The following is a 13,540-nucleotide window of genomic DNA, read 5'->3' on the forward strand; positions in this document are numbered from 1 at the left end:
AGCAGATGGAAAAGGAGTGGGTTTCGCTATAAATTGTGCGTGTTAGTGATAATCGGTGTGTATACGTATACGATTCCTTACGCTCGTTTAGCGCATGCCAACGTTTTGCTCATCCCTGATTATAACATTCCTTTTTGTTGCTTTGTTAGCCTAAGAGGTATCGCATAAAAGGTTGCAAGTGGAAATGCTTGACTTAAGAACTACTACTTTTCGTAGCGTATTTGGAATTACGAACTAAGCTACAAGGCAGGTAGTTGAAGAACAGTATTATTTATAATTTTTAGTTGCTGTAGAATTATGTATGTACCATAAGTCTATGTATAAGTTAAAACCAGCGATCAACACCAGCAAAAACATAATCGAAGTGATTTGTAAAACATCATCAATAATGTCCTAAAAGTGCTCAGCATGTGTCAACAGGTCAACGCAGGAGAAAACCATCAACAAACACATAGGATTTGCGATCTCATATTCGATTTAATTTTGATTTCATTCGCATCGAGTCGCAGACAATGCGTTCGAAAGCTTGCTTGATTAACAAATAACTTCTGGAGTCAAATTTTGTAACAGAGCATTGATCACGCGGCTGCAAATGCTAGTGTTTAGGGAAGTCAAGGCGTGGTCGCCGCAAATATGTTATATTTTAAATTAGTTGTAAAAAATCACTTAGCGCGATCGGTTGCACTTGCTTGGCAAGTTAATAAAACAAAATTTTAAAATTAATCCAAATCTGTTTAATTAATTGGCGCCCAACGTGGAACCACGCAAAAATATCCTCGGAAAAGGATACGTGATCGTGGTCGTGGGTACGGCCTCACACATAAAGATCATAGAGAAAATATAGAAGTGCTCCTCATAGAGGATAATTAAAATGAGATTTATAGAGGAAAATAAAAGTTATTCTCATAGAGGAAAAAGGGAAGTGCTCCTCATAGGGGATAACTAAAGTGATCCTCAGCGAGGAAAAATAGAAATGTTCCTCATAGAGGATAAATAAAGTGATCCTCATAGAAAACAAAGGAAGCCTTATTAGGCATTGCACGCCAAGCCGACGCGTAGCAATCGAGGGACCAACAATCACTGACAGTAAACAGGGAAAACAAAAAACAATTCACCCACCGAAGAATACCTAATAAGTTAAGGAAAAGATGTATCAAGAATTGCAAGTAGAGTGTTTAAAGTCCTTGACTTTACTTATTTTTGCGCCTTTCAATGGTTAATTATGTTAAATTGTATCTTAGAATTAAAATCAATTAAAAACGGTTCGTGCAGCTAATAATTAAAATAAAAAAAACTCCAGCTTATTACAATTAAATCCTCTGCGATTCACCATATTCGGGGGGACCCTCCAGAGAATTATAAAAAATTAAGGCCCATACGGTCAAGTATTAAAGTTTTCAAAGTAATTACGGCATTAAATAAAATGTTATACTAGGGCGCTCTGCCCATTAATTTAGTCTACGATAGAATAGATATTGATATCATCGGCTACAACACTCGCGCCGTTAGTTCTGCTTTCTCCAGACTGAACAAGGAAGCAAACCAAGTGGGTCTGGCAGTGAATGAGGGCAAGACAAAATAATCTCGCTACTTGGTTATCACGTCATTGTTGACAACGTTAAGTGTGTTTAACGTGGGTACCTGCTGACGACAGCCTTACCCCACGGCGCTCAAATCCACAGCGGATCAAATTAATGCATTGATCACCACCCTGAGAATGCTAGGTATTTTCAGTACCAATTGGCAGTGTGGAATGGACACACTAAGCACCTTGGTCGGGTTCGAGGCCTATCTAAAACCTCTGCCGTGCTTTGGGTCCGCCACCTGGTTACAATGCAACTCCACATTCAACTGACAAAGTCAGTTCTTCCCGCATTTGGGTTTTAACCACAACCACCACGATATTCACCTAGGGACCAGTCCGTATGAGCAGGTTGGAGTAAACTCCAAGGACTCCTGCTCCCCAGAATTAAGTCTCTGGCCAGACCGCGTAGCCGAATCTACTACCTGTTGAGCTTCCATACGGCTCTGGACTGGTGGCCAGGGGTTGGAACCCATACACACATCACATACACGCACCACTCATAAAAAACTAACCCTATTTCCAAGCTAAACGCCTACGCCGCTTAAAAAATTCACGCGCAAACCACCCTAACTGTTCGGTATTCCGACTAATAGTGATCACACCACTCTCATCTAATCGTCCATCAGTCCAACTAATCCCCATACCACCCAAATCCCTAATGTCTGAGTAAATCGGGCATTCTGCAATTAAATACGACCAACCTTCTACCCCCCCCCCCCACAAAAACACCCCGGCCTATCCGATAGGTACCTCTGATGCAAAAATGCATTCAGAGGCCCATGCCCCGTAAGCAGAAAATCCAGACTCAAACAGAATCTGAAGTCTGGGTTATCCTCAACGAACCCAACGTCCCGAATGTACTCGTACGTCACTCGGCTGTTAGGACTATTGTCCCAACGTTTTTGTCACCTACACCTAAACCTATCATCTCGAAGCCTCTTGCTCCTTAGATATCCCTCCCTCCCCACATCACCGTCGGAAATCCAGTCATTCCGCAGCAATGACACACTCAAGCCCCTTCTTAACCTGAATGCAACAGCGCGCTGTATGACAATCAGGTTAACAAAACCTGCATAGCATCCGTTGAGACGGTGCGACATACAGGCAAACAAGCAAGCATCATAAAACGCTGGATTGAGAGGGGTTTTTGAAACCCCTGGACAGTCGTGACTACCACCCACCATACAACGGCTCCATATGTGGCACATGCCACAAACAAGCCACGATATATGGTGCGGACAGCGCGACGTCCCCCAATCCCTCCTCAAAATGCAGCGTGTTTTGCCTTTTGTTGCCTGCAGTCGCTCCTTCACATTCGCCAAGTGTGAAGTAAACCAGATCCTTTCATTCAAGGTCAACCCAACTATTTGACTTGCGTCACATATCTGATGCTGACCCCATTCACACGGACAATCGGTGGACGAACCGGTGACAATCTGCCCTTAAGCAGCATTGCCACCGTTTTTCCCTCGATATGTCAACCCCCACACCTACACCCCAAGAATTCACGATCTCTAAGAGATCTCCTCCCGCCCTCTCTAGTTCAAACCGCGAGCAACCTTCGACCATAAGAAGAAGGTCGTCCACATACGCACAAAACTTACAGAGTGGCTCGAGCTGCACAAGCAGAGTGTTCATCATAAGGTTCCAAATATATGGACCACAGATGGAACCCTGCTGGCAGCCACGAACAACTCAATCTCCACACTCCCATTCATGCTGACAAGAGAGGCCTTTCTGTCCGAAAAATAAGTCCGCCAAAGAGTAATTTCCGGACAGCCAAGCTCCTCTGGCCGTTGCACCAGCCTAGGTAATCAAACGCTCCCTTGAAGTCAACAAATATGCCGAGGACATATGTGTTGACGTTCTCCCTAACTTCATACTGAACATAAAACCATGCATCCTCTACACGGCGTCCTTCCCTGAACCCAAACTGCCTATCCGACCATATACCATGCGTTTGCTCCTGAAGCCGTTCCACCATGACTCTTTCCAGTACTTTTGCAAGTACTGGAAGGAGGCTGATGCCCCGATAAGATCGAGGACTTCAGGAGAGGAATAACCCTGGAACTTCTCCACTCGCGTGGAAAGTATCCCTCTCAGGCGGGCCTCCAGATATTCCGGAATGAACTTCCACAAGCTTTTACATATCTCTCCGTTGAAACCATAAAAACCTGGGGACCGTTTAGTCCTAACCAGACCAAAGGCGTACCCCAACTCCCCATCATCTAATGGAGAGACAGGCACCTCTTGTGCTTTAGGTACTTCCACCTCCGACCTGGGAAAGAACGCACCTAACAGAACCCCCGCACACTCTCTCCACGACGATAACAGAGTGTCACCGACGTGAAGAGAGGTAACATCCTCCCTCCTACGACTACGGCAGATCCTATAGACCTGACCCAAGGGGTCGTTCTTATTCTCCCTAACAAAACTCCTCCAATCTTCCTCTTTAAATTTCACTATAATTTTCTTATACTCATATCCGCACAACTAAATTTATACTTAAGCTGGGGCAGCCTATCAGAATTGGACCGTCGAGCGCATTGAAACTTTCGCCTCTATCGCCTGACAGTCCTCCTCTTCAAGGTTAACTCACGTGTCCACGATATAATCTTACTAGTCTTATAACTTTCACACCTTTTAAGTACCCTATCATTTAACCAAAACTACCCCATATAGACGAGCAATTTGCTCGTCCACCCCCAACTCTTCTAACTCTCTAAGCGGTAGATACCGTCCTTGACGGTTGGGCAACCGCTTTCTCGGCGGAGGCCACACTGGCACTCCCCCCACAACTTCCGCTCCCTCCCTCGTTAGCGCACACACTACGGGGCGACCCCTTACGCGCAACCGCTTTCTCAGCGGTGGCTACAGTGGCACTCCCACTACCACTACTGCTCCTTCTGTCGTTTCCGTGACCACATTGGCACTCCCGCCACAACTCCCGCTCCCTCCCTCACTTTCGCCCTCTTGACGCGGCGACTCGATACGCGGCTTACGCAGTTGTTTATTAGTAGTTGAATATGTTCCCTAAATTTAGGGTAAATTTATCTTTTAGTGAATTATACGTTTCATTTATATCTATATGTATATAGTACATATAACGGGGTGGGCCATATAAAATTTTAAATTTAAAAAGTCAATAAAGAAAAAACGGATTTATATTTTTCAAAGGTGTAACATTAATTGAAAAGGTTGTTTTATGAAATTTATTTGTGAAAAACAATTTTGGACAAATGACCAACACGGCTAAGTTTACAGTAGCTTATCCGATCCACCCAATTTTGGAGTACTTTCTCGATGGTCTCAGGCCTTATGGCAGCTACAGCAGCTTGAATCTCGTACTTTAGATGTTGAATTGTTTCTGGATGGTTGGCGTATCATTTATCTTTAACAGCTCCTCACAGAAAATAGTCCAACGGAGTTAACTCGCAGCTTCTCGGAGGCCAATTCACATCACCTCTTTTGCTGATTATGCTATTTTCGAAGATAGGGTGTAAAAGATTGAGTGTAGCGTTTGCTGTATGGCACGTAGCGCCCCAAATGTGACAATTCTGCTTGTTAACGTAACCATCGAGGTGGAAATGAGCCTCGTCCGAGAAGATGATTTTTTGGTAAAATTGACCATCCTCGATCAAACTTTCAAATTTTCAATATTTCCCAGTTTTCTTCTAGTGAATAGCGACCCATTTCGTAAATTTTAAACTTTTTACTGAGTATCTATCACTTTCCGAATGGTATTTGACGTTTCCAATGTCGAAATATTGATAATTCAAATTTAAAACATTAGATGGCCCACCCTGTATTTAAAGTAGTATTTTTTTATGTAGTTCCTCTTCTTTTTCTATTTCTGAGGCTCTGTTTGTGCATTTTACAAATTTTAAATTTATATCTTTAGCAAACATTTCAATTAGTATTTTCTGCATTTTATGGTAGACCGCCTCAGATACTTCGGAAAATATTCCCACTACTCCGTTTCCTATTATATATCTTTTTAATATTTCCTTGTTTTCTTCTTTTTCTTCTATTTGGTTTATTCCCTCCATGGAGTCTTTGCATCTGAGCTTGAGGGCTATATGTCAATATGATTTGATTTTTGTATTTATTTACAACTTCTTCTTTAATTGGAAAATGCGCAGGCAGTTGTTCTTCTGCTGAATGCATTAGTCTGACAATTCCAATTTTAAAATTGTATTCCTATATTTTCAATAACCACCTCTGATGGCGTTGATAAAAATTCTTTCCTTTATATTTATTAACTAGATATTTTATATTTTTTGTGCCATATATGTACGGCTTGAAATGGGTTATTGAATATACTATATAATGGCTAGAAATTCTTTATCTGTTGTAGCATATTTCTTTTCATGGTTGTTTAATGTTCTAGAAATGTAGCACACTGACTGACCTTGTTGCGAAAGCACTGCGTCTATTGCGTAATCACTTTAGTCAGTTGTAATAGTAAACTCTTTGTCATATTCGATGCCTTTTAAAACTGGATGTGATGAAATTAGTGTTTTCAAATTTTCAAAACTATGTACTGCGGATATCTTGGATTTATATTATAACCTTTTTTTAATATTCTATCATGGGATATGCTACTTTCGAATAGTCTTTAATCAATTTCTTATAATACACTGTAGCTCCCAAAGAACCTTTAATCTGTCTCTCTATTTTCGGAAGCTCTAACTATTTGATTGCCATAACTTTTCCTGTATTAGGTTTAGTTTCCTCTTTTGTTGAAGTATGCTCTAAAAATTTCGTTTCTTTCTTTAGAAAGCTTGCTTGCTTGAATTCTTAAATTGTGATTTTTTTCAAGTAATAGAATATGCTCTACCAAGGACGTGGAAAAGACCAAAATGTCATCCGGATAGACAACACAAATTTTGTTTATGAATTCTTTTAGAATCTCATTTATGATTCTTTGGAACGTGGTTGGGGAATTTTTAAGCCCAAAAGGCATACGGACGTACTCATACAATTCTGCCGGAGTAACGAAAGTTGTTTTTTGGATGTCCGTTTCTGCCATTAATATTTGGTGATAACCTTTGGCTAAATCAATGGTGCTAAAGTACTGCGGTTTGCCCAATTTATCCAAAATCCCATTAATATTTAGCAGAGGGTATTTATCATCGACAGTCAGTTAGTTAAGTCTCCTATAGTCAAACACTAATCTATATTTTTTAATATTTGAACCCTCCGTTTTCTTTGGTACAAATAAAATAGGTGAGCTATACCTGCTCCTTCTTTTTCGGAGTACTCTCTGACTTTCTAACTCATAAATTTGCTTCCTTACCTCTTCTTCGTGTTAGGTAGTCTATAGATTCTTTAATTTATTTGTTGGTAGGTTGTGGTCTTAATCTCATGTACCACAGTTTTTGTGTTGGTGAATAATTTGTAGAATCGGTTTAATAGAATTTCAGTTTTGCTTTTTTCATCTGATTTTAGATGATCAATATTTTTTTGTACACTCACTTCCAATGAATAAACCTGTTCCTGAATAGTTTTCAAAAGGAAAGGAATCATTGTTCCATTTTTCAAAGTTATATTCATTTTTTCTTTATCAATAATTTTAAATATTTTAAAAATAAAATCATTTCCTCATAACAAATCATATGGCTTGTCGAAATCTAGCAATAGCCATCTAACCATAGCATTTTTTTTGTAATTGAATTCCGCACGGCAAGGTCTTTTTACTTTAATATTTGGGTTCTCAATATTACCGTTTAATGTACTTATAACCGTACTCTCTCACTCAGCAACGTGCAAATAAAAATCTTCAAAGCTCTATACTAATAATGAAACCTGGATCTACTAAAAGCACCCTTTTTCCCAAACAGTGTTAGCATTATAACTATATTATAATGGAGGATGGAGTCATGTGTAGAAGATCTCGCAAGTGAGGAAAGTTCTCTGATCGCCATTCACTTGGGAGTGGCCAGAAACGATTCTTTTACATATGGCTCAAGCAGCTCACTACTTCCAGTCTTTGACCAAGTATCCTCTGGGTAGCCTAAGAATATCCGTTCGAAGGCGAGCTAATGTGAGAAGGCGAAACATCCCCTCCGCAGGGTTGTGCGCTGGGTTTGGGACCTGCCACGTAAAAAATCTTACCAATGAAAATCAACAATCAGCCTCGGATGAGAGACTCCTCTTTTGATGACGACCATGGCAAACGAAATAAGGACTACGATTTGAGGGCATGCACTTGGAATGTCCGGACCCTTAATTGGGAAGGTGCCGCTGCCCAGCTGGTTGATGCCCTCGGAAAAATAAAGGCTGACATCACCGCCGTCCAAGAAATGCGATGGACGGGACAAGGACAGAGACGAGTAGGTCCTTGTGACATTTACTACAGTGGCCATATAAAGGAGCGCAAGTTTGGTGTTGGATTCGTGGTGGGAGAGAGACTCCGTCGCCGAGTACTATCATTTACTCCGGTGAATGAGCATATAGCCACAATCCGCATCAAAGCGAGGTTCTTCAACATATCGCTGATTTGCGCCCACGCCCCGACGGAAGAGAAGGACGATGTGACAAAAGATGCCTTCTATGAGTGTTGGAGCGCACTTACGAGAGCTGCCCCAGCCACGATGTCAAAGTCGTGCTTGGCGACTTTAACGCCAGGGTGGGCAAAGAAGGTATCTTTGGCACTACGGTCGGTAAATTCAGCCTCCACGACGAAACATCCCCAAATGGGTTGAGGCTGATTGACTTCACCGGGGCCCGAAATATGGTTATCTGTAGTTCTAGATTCCAGCATAAAAAGATTCATCAAGCCACCTGGCTGTCTCCGGATCGAAAAACCACCAACCAGATCGATCATGTTGTGATAGACGGAAGACACGTCTCCAGTGTTTTAGATGTGCGTGCGCTCCGAGGTCCTAGCATCGACCTGGACTATCTTGTTGCAGCCAAGATTCGCACCCGCCTCTGTGCAGCAAAAAACGCACGCCAAGAAACACAAGGAAGGTTCGACGTCGAGAAGCTGCAATCACAACAGACAGCCGAACGATTTTCTACTCGGCTTGCACTCCTGCTCTCTGAGAGCACTCGTCAACAACTCGGTGTAAAGGAACTGTGGGACGGAATTTCAAACTCCTTACGTACAGCTGCAACCGAAGCCATTGGTTTTCGGAAAGTGAAAAAGAACAGCTGGTACGACGAGGAGTGCCGTGTCGCAGCGGAGAGAAAACAGGCTGCCTACCTCGCAACGTTACGATCGACCACAACACGTGCGGGATGGGATAGATACCGAGAGTTGAAAAGGGAAGCGAGACGCATTTGCAGACAGAAAAAGAAAGAGGCTGAAATGCGTGAGAATGAAGAGCTTGATAAGCTGGCCGACAGGGGTACGAAAAAATGCGGCGGCTTACAGAAGGTTTCAAGACCGGAGCATACTCTTGTAGAACCCCCAAAGGTGATCTAGTGACCGATGCCCAGAGCATACAATTATGGAGGGAACACTTCTCCACCCTGCTGAATGACAGTGAACGTATAACACCAGGAGAAGGCGAACCCGATTCCCCAATCGATGACGATGGAGCAGACGTTCCATTGCCCGACCATGAAGAAGTTCGAATAGCAATTGCCCGCCTGAAGAACAACAAAGCGGCGGGGGCCGACGGATTGCCGGTCGAGCTATTCAAACACGGCGGCGAGGAACTGATAAGGAGCATGCATCAACTTCTTTGTAAAATATGGTCGGACGAAAGCCTGCCCAACGATTGAAATTTAAGTGTGCTATGCCCAATCCATAAAAAAGGAGACCCCACAATCTGCGCCAACTACCGTGGGATTAGCCTCCTCAACATCGCATATAAGGTTCTATCGAGCGTATTGTGTGAAAGATTAAAGCCCACCGTCAACAAACTGATTGGACCTTATCAGTGTGGCTTCAGACCTGGAAAATCAACAACCGACCAGATATTCACCATGCGCCAAATCTTGGAAAAGACCCGTGAAAGAAGAATCGACACACACCACCTCTTCGTCGATTTCAAAGCTGCGATGTCTGAATTTGGTATCCCCGCAAAACTAATACGGCTGTGTAAACTGACGTTGAGCAACACGAAAATCTCCGTCAGGATCGGGAAGGACCTCTCGGAGCCGTTCGATACCAAATGAGGTTTCAGACAAGGCGACTCTCTATCGTGCGACTTCTTCAACCTTCTTCTGGAGAAAATAGTTCGAGCTGCAGAACTAAATAGAGAAGGTACCATCTTCTATAAGAGTGTACAGCTGCTGGCGTATGCCGATGATATTGATATCATCGGCCTAAACACCGGCGCCGTTAGTTCTGCTTTCTCCAGGCTGGACAAGGAAGCACAGAAAATGGGTCTGGCAGTGAACGAGGGCAAAACGAAATATCTCCTGTCATCAAACAAACAGTCGTCGCACTCGCGACTAGGCTCTCACGTCACTGTTGACAGTCATAACTTTGAAGTCGTTGATAATTTCGTCTATCTTGGAACCAGCGTGAACCCCACCAACAATATCAGCCTAGAAATCCAACGCAGGATAACTCTTGCCAACAGGTGCTACTTCGGACTGAGTAGGCAATTGAGAAGCAAAGTCCTCTCTCGACGAACAAAAACCAAACTCTATAGGTCACTCATATTTCCCGTCCTGCTATATGGTGCAGAGGCCTGGACGATGATAACAACTCATGAGTCGACGTTGCGAGTTTTCGAGAGAAAAGTTCTGCGAAAGATTTATGGTCCTTTGCGCGTTAGCCACGGCGAATACCGCATTCGATGGAACGATGAGCTGTACGAGATATACGACGACATTGACATAGTTCAGCGAATTAAAAGACAGCGGCTACGCTGGCTAGGTCATGTTGTCCGGATGGACGAAAACACTTCAGCTCTGAAAGTATTCGACGCAGTACCCGCCGGGGGAAGCAGAGGAAGAGGAAGACCTCCACTCCGTTGGAAGGACCAAGTGGAGAAGGACCTGGCTTCGCTTGGAATATCCAATTGGCGCCACGTAGCGAAGAGAAGAAACGACTGACGCGCTGTTGTTAACTCGGCTATAATCGCGTAAGCGGTGTCTACGCCAATTAATAAGAAGAAGATATTCATTTTTTTTTTATCAATAATTTTAAATATTTTAAAAATAAAATCATTTCCTGATAACAAATCACATGGCTTGTCGAAATCTAGCAATAGCTATCTAATCATAGCATTTTTTTTGTAATTGAATTCCGCACGGCAAGGTCTTTTTACTTTAATGTTTGGATTCTCAATATCACCATTTAATGTACTTATAACCTTACTCTCTCAATCAGCAACGGGCAAATAAAAATCTTCAAAGCTCTATACTAATAGTGGAACCTGGATCTACTAAAGTGCACCACTTTTTCCCAAACATCCCGAGGTTAATTGGTAAAAAAAACCGTCAAAAAAACCGGTTCCTCAACCCGACTCATAATATCTACATACTTCCATGGGAGTAGGCCTATAGAATTCTCTTGACCTGGACATTATACACTGTAATTGTGGATCCAGGTATTCCTAGAGTATTGCCTAGAAAAATTATTTGTATTTTATAGTCTGCTATTATGTTGACCCGATCCATTTGTTTGACCTCGAAAATAGTATGTGTTATTAGTTCTATTAATTTGTTGCTGACTTGCAGAATTATTTGTATGTATTGGCCTGTAATATTGTTGATTGTTAAACCTATTAGCATATCTAGGCCTAAAACTGTAAAATTATTTCTATACCTTGGCGCATTGTTTTGTGTCCTATAATCTTGATTTTTTCTTTGGAACCTATTGACATCTAGATTATTGGATTTTTTAACCCATTAGCCGCCAAAGTAAAATGAATAGCGTAATTTTTGCAAAATTCTTATTTTACTATTGTTTACAATCAGAATAAACACGTCAGTATGAAAAACAAAAAAATAATAATTAGGCCCCCTTATAAGGGGGTGTACTTAATTGAGTACAGCGGCGTATTACAGGTGGAAATTTTCAAAACATTGTTTTTCGACACATAATGTTTTAAGACATTTTTTGCATTGCCACCGAACTCTAGCGTGACACATAACACACCGTAATGGTTTTGCAATCTTTTTTGGGTAGTGTCCTTTACCATCTTGTGGCAAACCTGGGACCAATGAAGAGGAAGGCCGAGTCTTATGTTGGGTTTTTTGGCGTAAGTAGTACCTCGCAATAGAACGTCGAAACAGGAGCTGATCCATGCTATCACTGTGACTCATTAAATGCAAACGCCAAGCATTTGCAACTGTCATATCTAGTACATATGTGAATAAAACCCACCACCACTTTTTCCCGTGAATTGCAATCCTATAAAGAGAAATTGATTGGTCCAATTCATCCACTCCACCCATGTGTTTGTTATAAGTTTGAAACACCTTTGGTATGTTAACATCTGTTTTATTACGTTGCAGAGACGACCATCGCTTGACAACTCCCAAAGGTTCAATAGTGTCATAATTTGTCGCCATAGTGCAAACACTATTATCCTTCCATCTCACTAATAGAATTTCGTTTTGCTTATCAAACCTGAAATCATACGAGGCACGGTCTTCTTTCTTCATCTCTTTAGTACTTCTCATGGGACATTTCTTTGTTCTATTTTCTCTTATCGTTCCAGTTGCACGATATCCTTCTTTTTTGAGGTCTACCAAGAGATTATAATTAGTAAAAAAGTTATCAAAAAAATCTGGTGCCTTGATGGATCAGTCTGCGACCTTTGAAGTAACGTTTTAACAACTCTTGATCCTAAGGGTTCAGTAGAAGCTTCGACGGCTTTTCCACAATAAAAATCAAAAGCATAGCAGTATCCTATGGAACTTGCAGCTACCCAATTTTTATAACCAAAACGCACTGGTTTTCCACGGATAAACTGTTTAGCAGAATGATGACCAAAATACTTCACCATGGACTCATCTATTGAAATATGGTCGTGCACTACACCCCACTGTTGAAATTTCCTCATAAGAATATTAGTTAATGAACGAACTTTAAACATTTTATCCCTCCATGAACTAGCTTCGTCGTTATTCACAAAATGAATGTTTTTTTTTATATACCGAAATCTTTGCCTTGGCATACACTTCGATATTATTTCAAGACCTACGTCCTCATCATAAGACCAATACAAATCTTCTCTTGGTAGTTTATGATATCCTGATAGTATCAATATGCCCATAAACTTTTTCAACTCGACAGAATCTAATTGAAATGTGTGTCTGTTATTTTGATTAGCGTATAATATTGTATTATTTACGATCAAGTTTATGACGTCTTCATCAAATATTTTCTCAAATATTTCAACTGGTGTGAGATTTTCAAACACCTTTTTTACCTCTTCTTGTCTTTTGGTGACATAACTTGTCTCTTGAGTTATAGAAGAATATATTGGTGAACACTTTCGCCATATTGGTTGATCTGGCAGCTGACGACGACTTATCTTTGCCTTTTCGGATAACGGCTCATCATTGCTGCTGTCATTGCCACTGCTGGAAACTGAGGCCTCGTCACATCTAAATACTTCTATATTCCCAGGAATGTCTTGTGGTAAAGAGGCTGTGACCATATCCTCATCGGCACCTTCTTCTTCATCCGTCACCACGCTAGGTTCTGGCGGTATGATCGCGAAGTCGAAATCACCGTCATTGTCACTGTCTTCTACAACGGCGTTAACGGCTTCTGCTAAGCCGTTTTAGCAGTTAGAAGAGTTAAAACATTTTGAATTCATTGTCACGAAACCCTAAAAGAAAAGTGAAAATCTTATATGGATTCTGCCGCTGTACACAACCAGGTACAATAAAGTTTAAACTACGATTTTTTTATAACTATGAGCTGTAATATTCTAATTCATTATTTATATTACAAGTATAGGTACAAACCACAAAATGACATACATAAATTAACAATTATAAATGTAGATCAACAAAAAAATAATTAAATTGTAT

At 41.4% G+C, this 13,540-nt stretch overlaps 1 protein-coding gene across 1 annotated transcript; it reads right to left on the bottom strand.

Annotated features, from left to right (window-relative positions):
* Window positions 1–4,456: 4,456 nt before the first annotated feature.
* Window positions 4,457–13,330, bottom strand: LOC120772144 (piggyBac transposable element-derived protein 2-like). Its single transcript, XM_040100611.1, has 2 exons — window positions 12,586–13,330; window positions 4,457–4,618 (listed from the first exon to the last, which is right to left on the bottom strand). The coding sequence occupies exons 1-2, from the start codon at window positions 13,159–13,161 to the stop codon at window positions 4,457–4,459; spliced, it is 738 nt and encodes a 245-aa protein (XP_039956545.1). The 5' UTR covers window positions 13,162–13,330.
* Window positions 13,331–13,540: the final 210 nt, after the last annotated feature.

This window comes from Bactrocera tryoni, chromosome 1, assembly GCF_016617805.1.
Source record: "Bactrocera tryoni isolate S06 chromosome 1, CSIRO_BtryS06_freeze2, whole genome shotgun sequence".
In the NCBI taxonomy this organism is placed as follows: Eukaryota; Metazoa; Arthropoda; class Insecta; order Diptera; family Tephritidae; genus Bactrocera; species Bactrocera tryoni.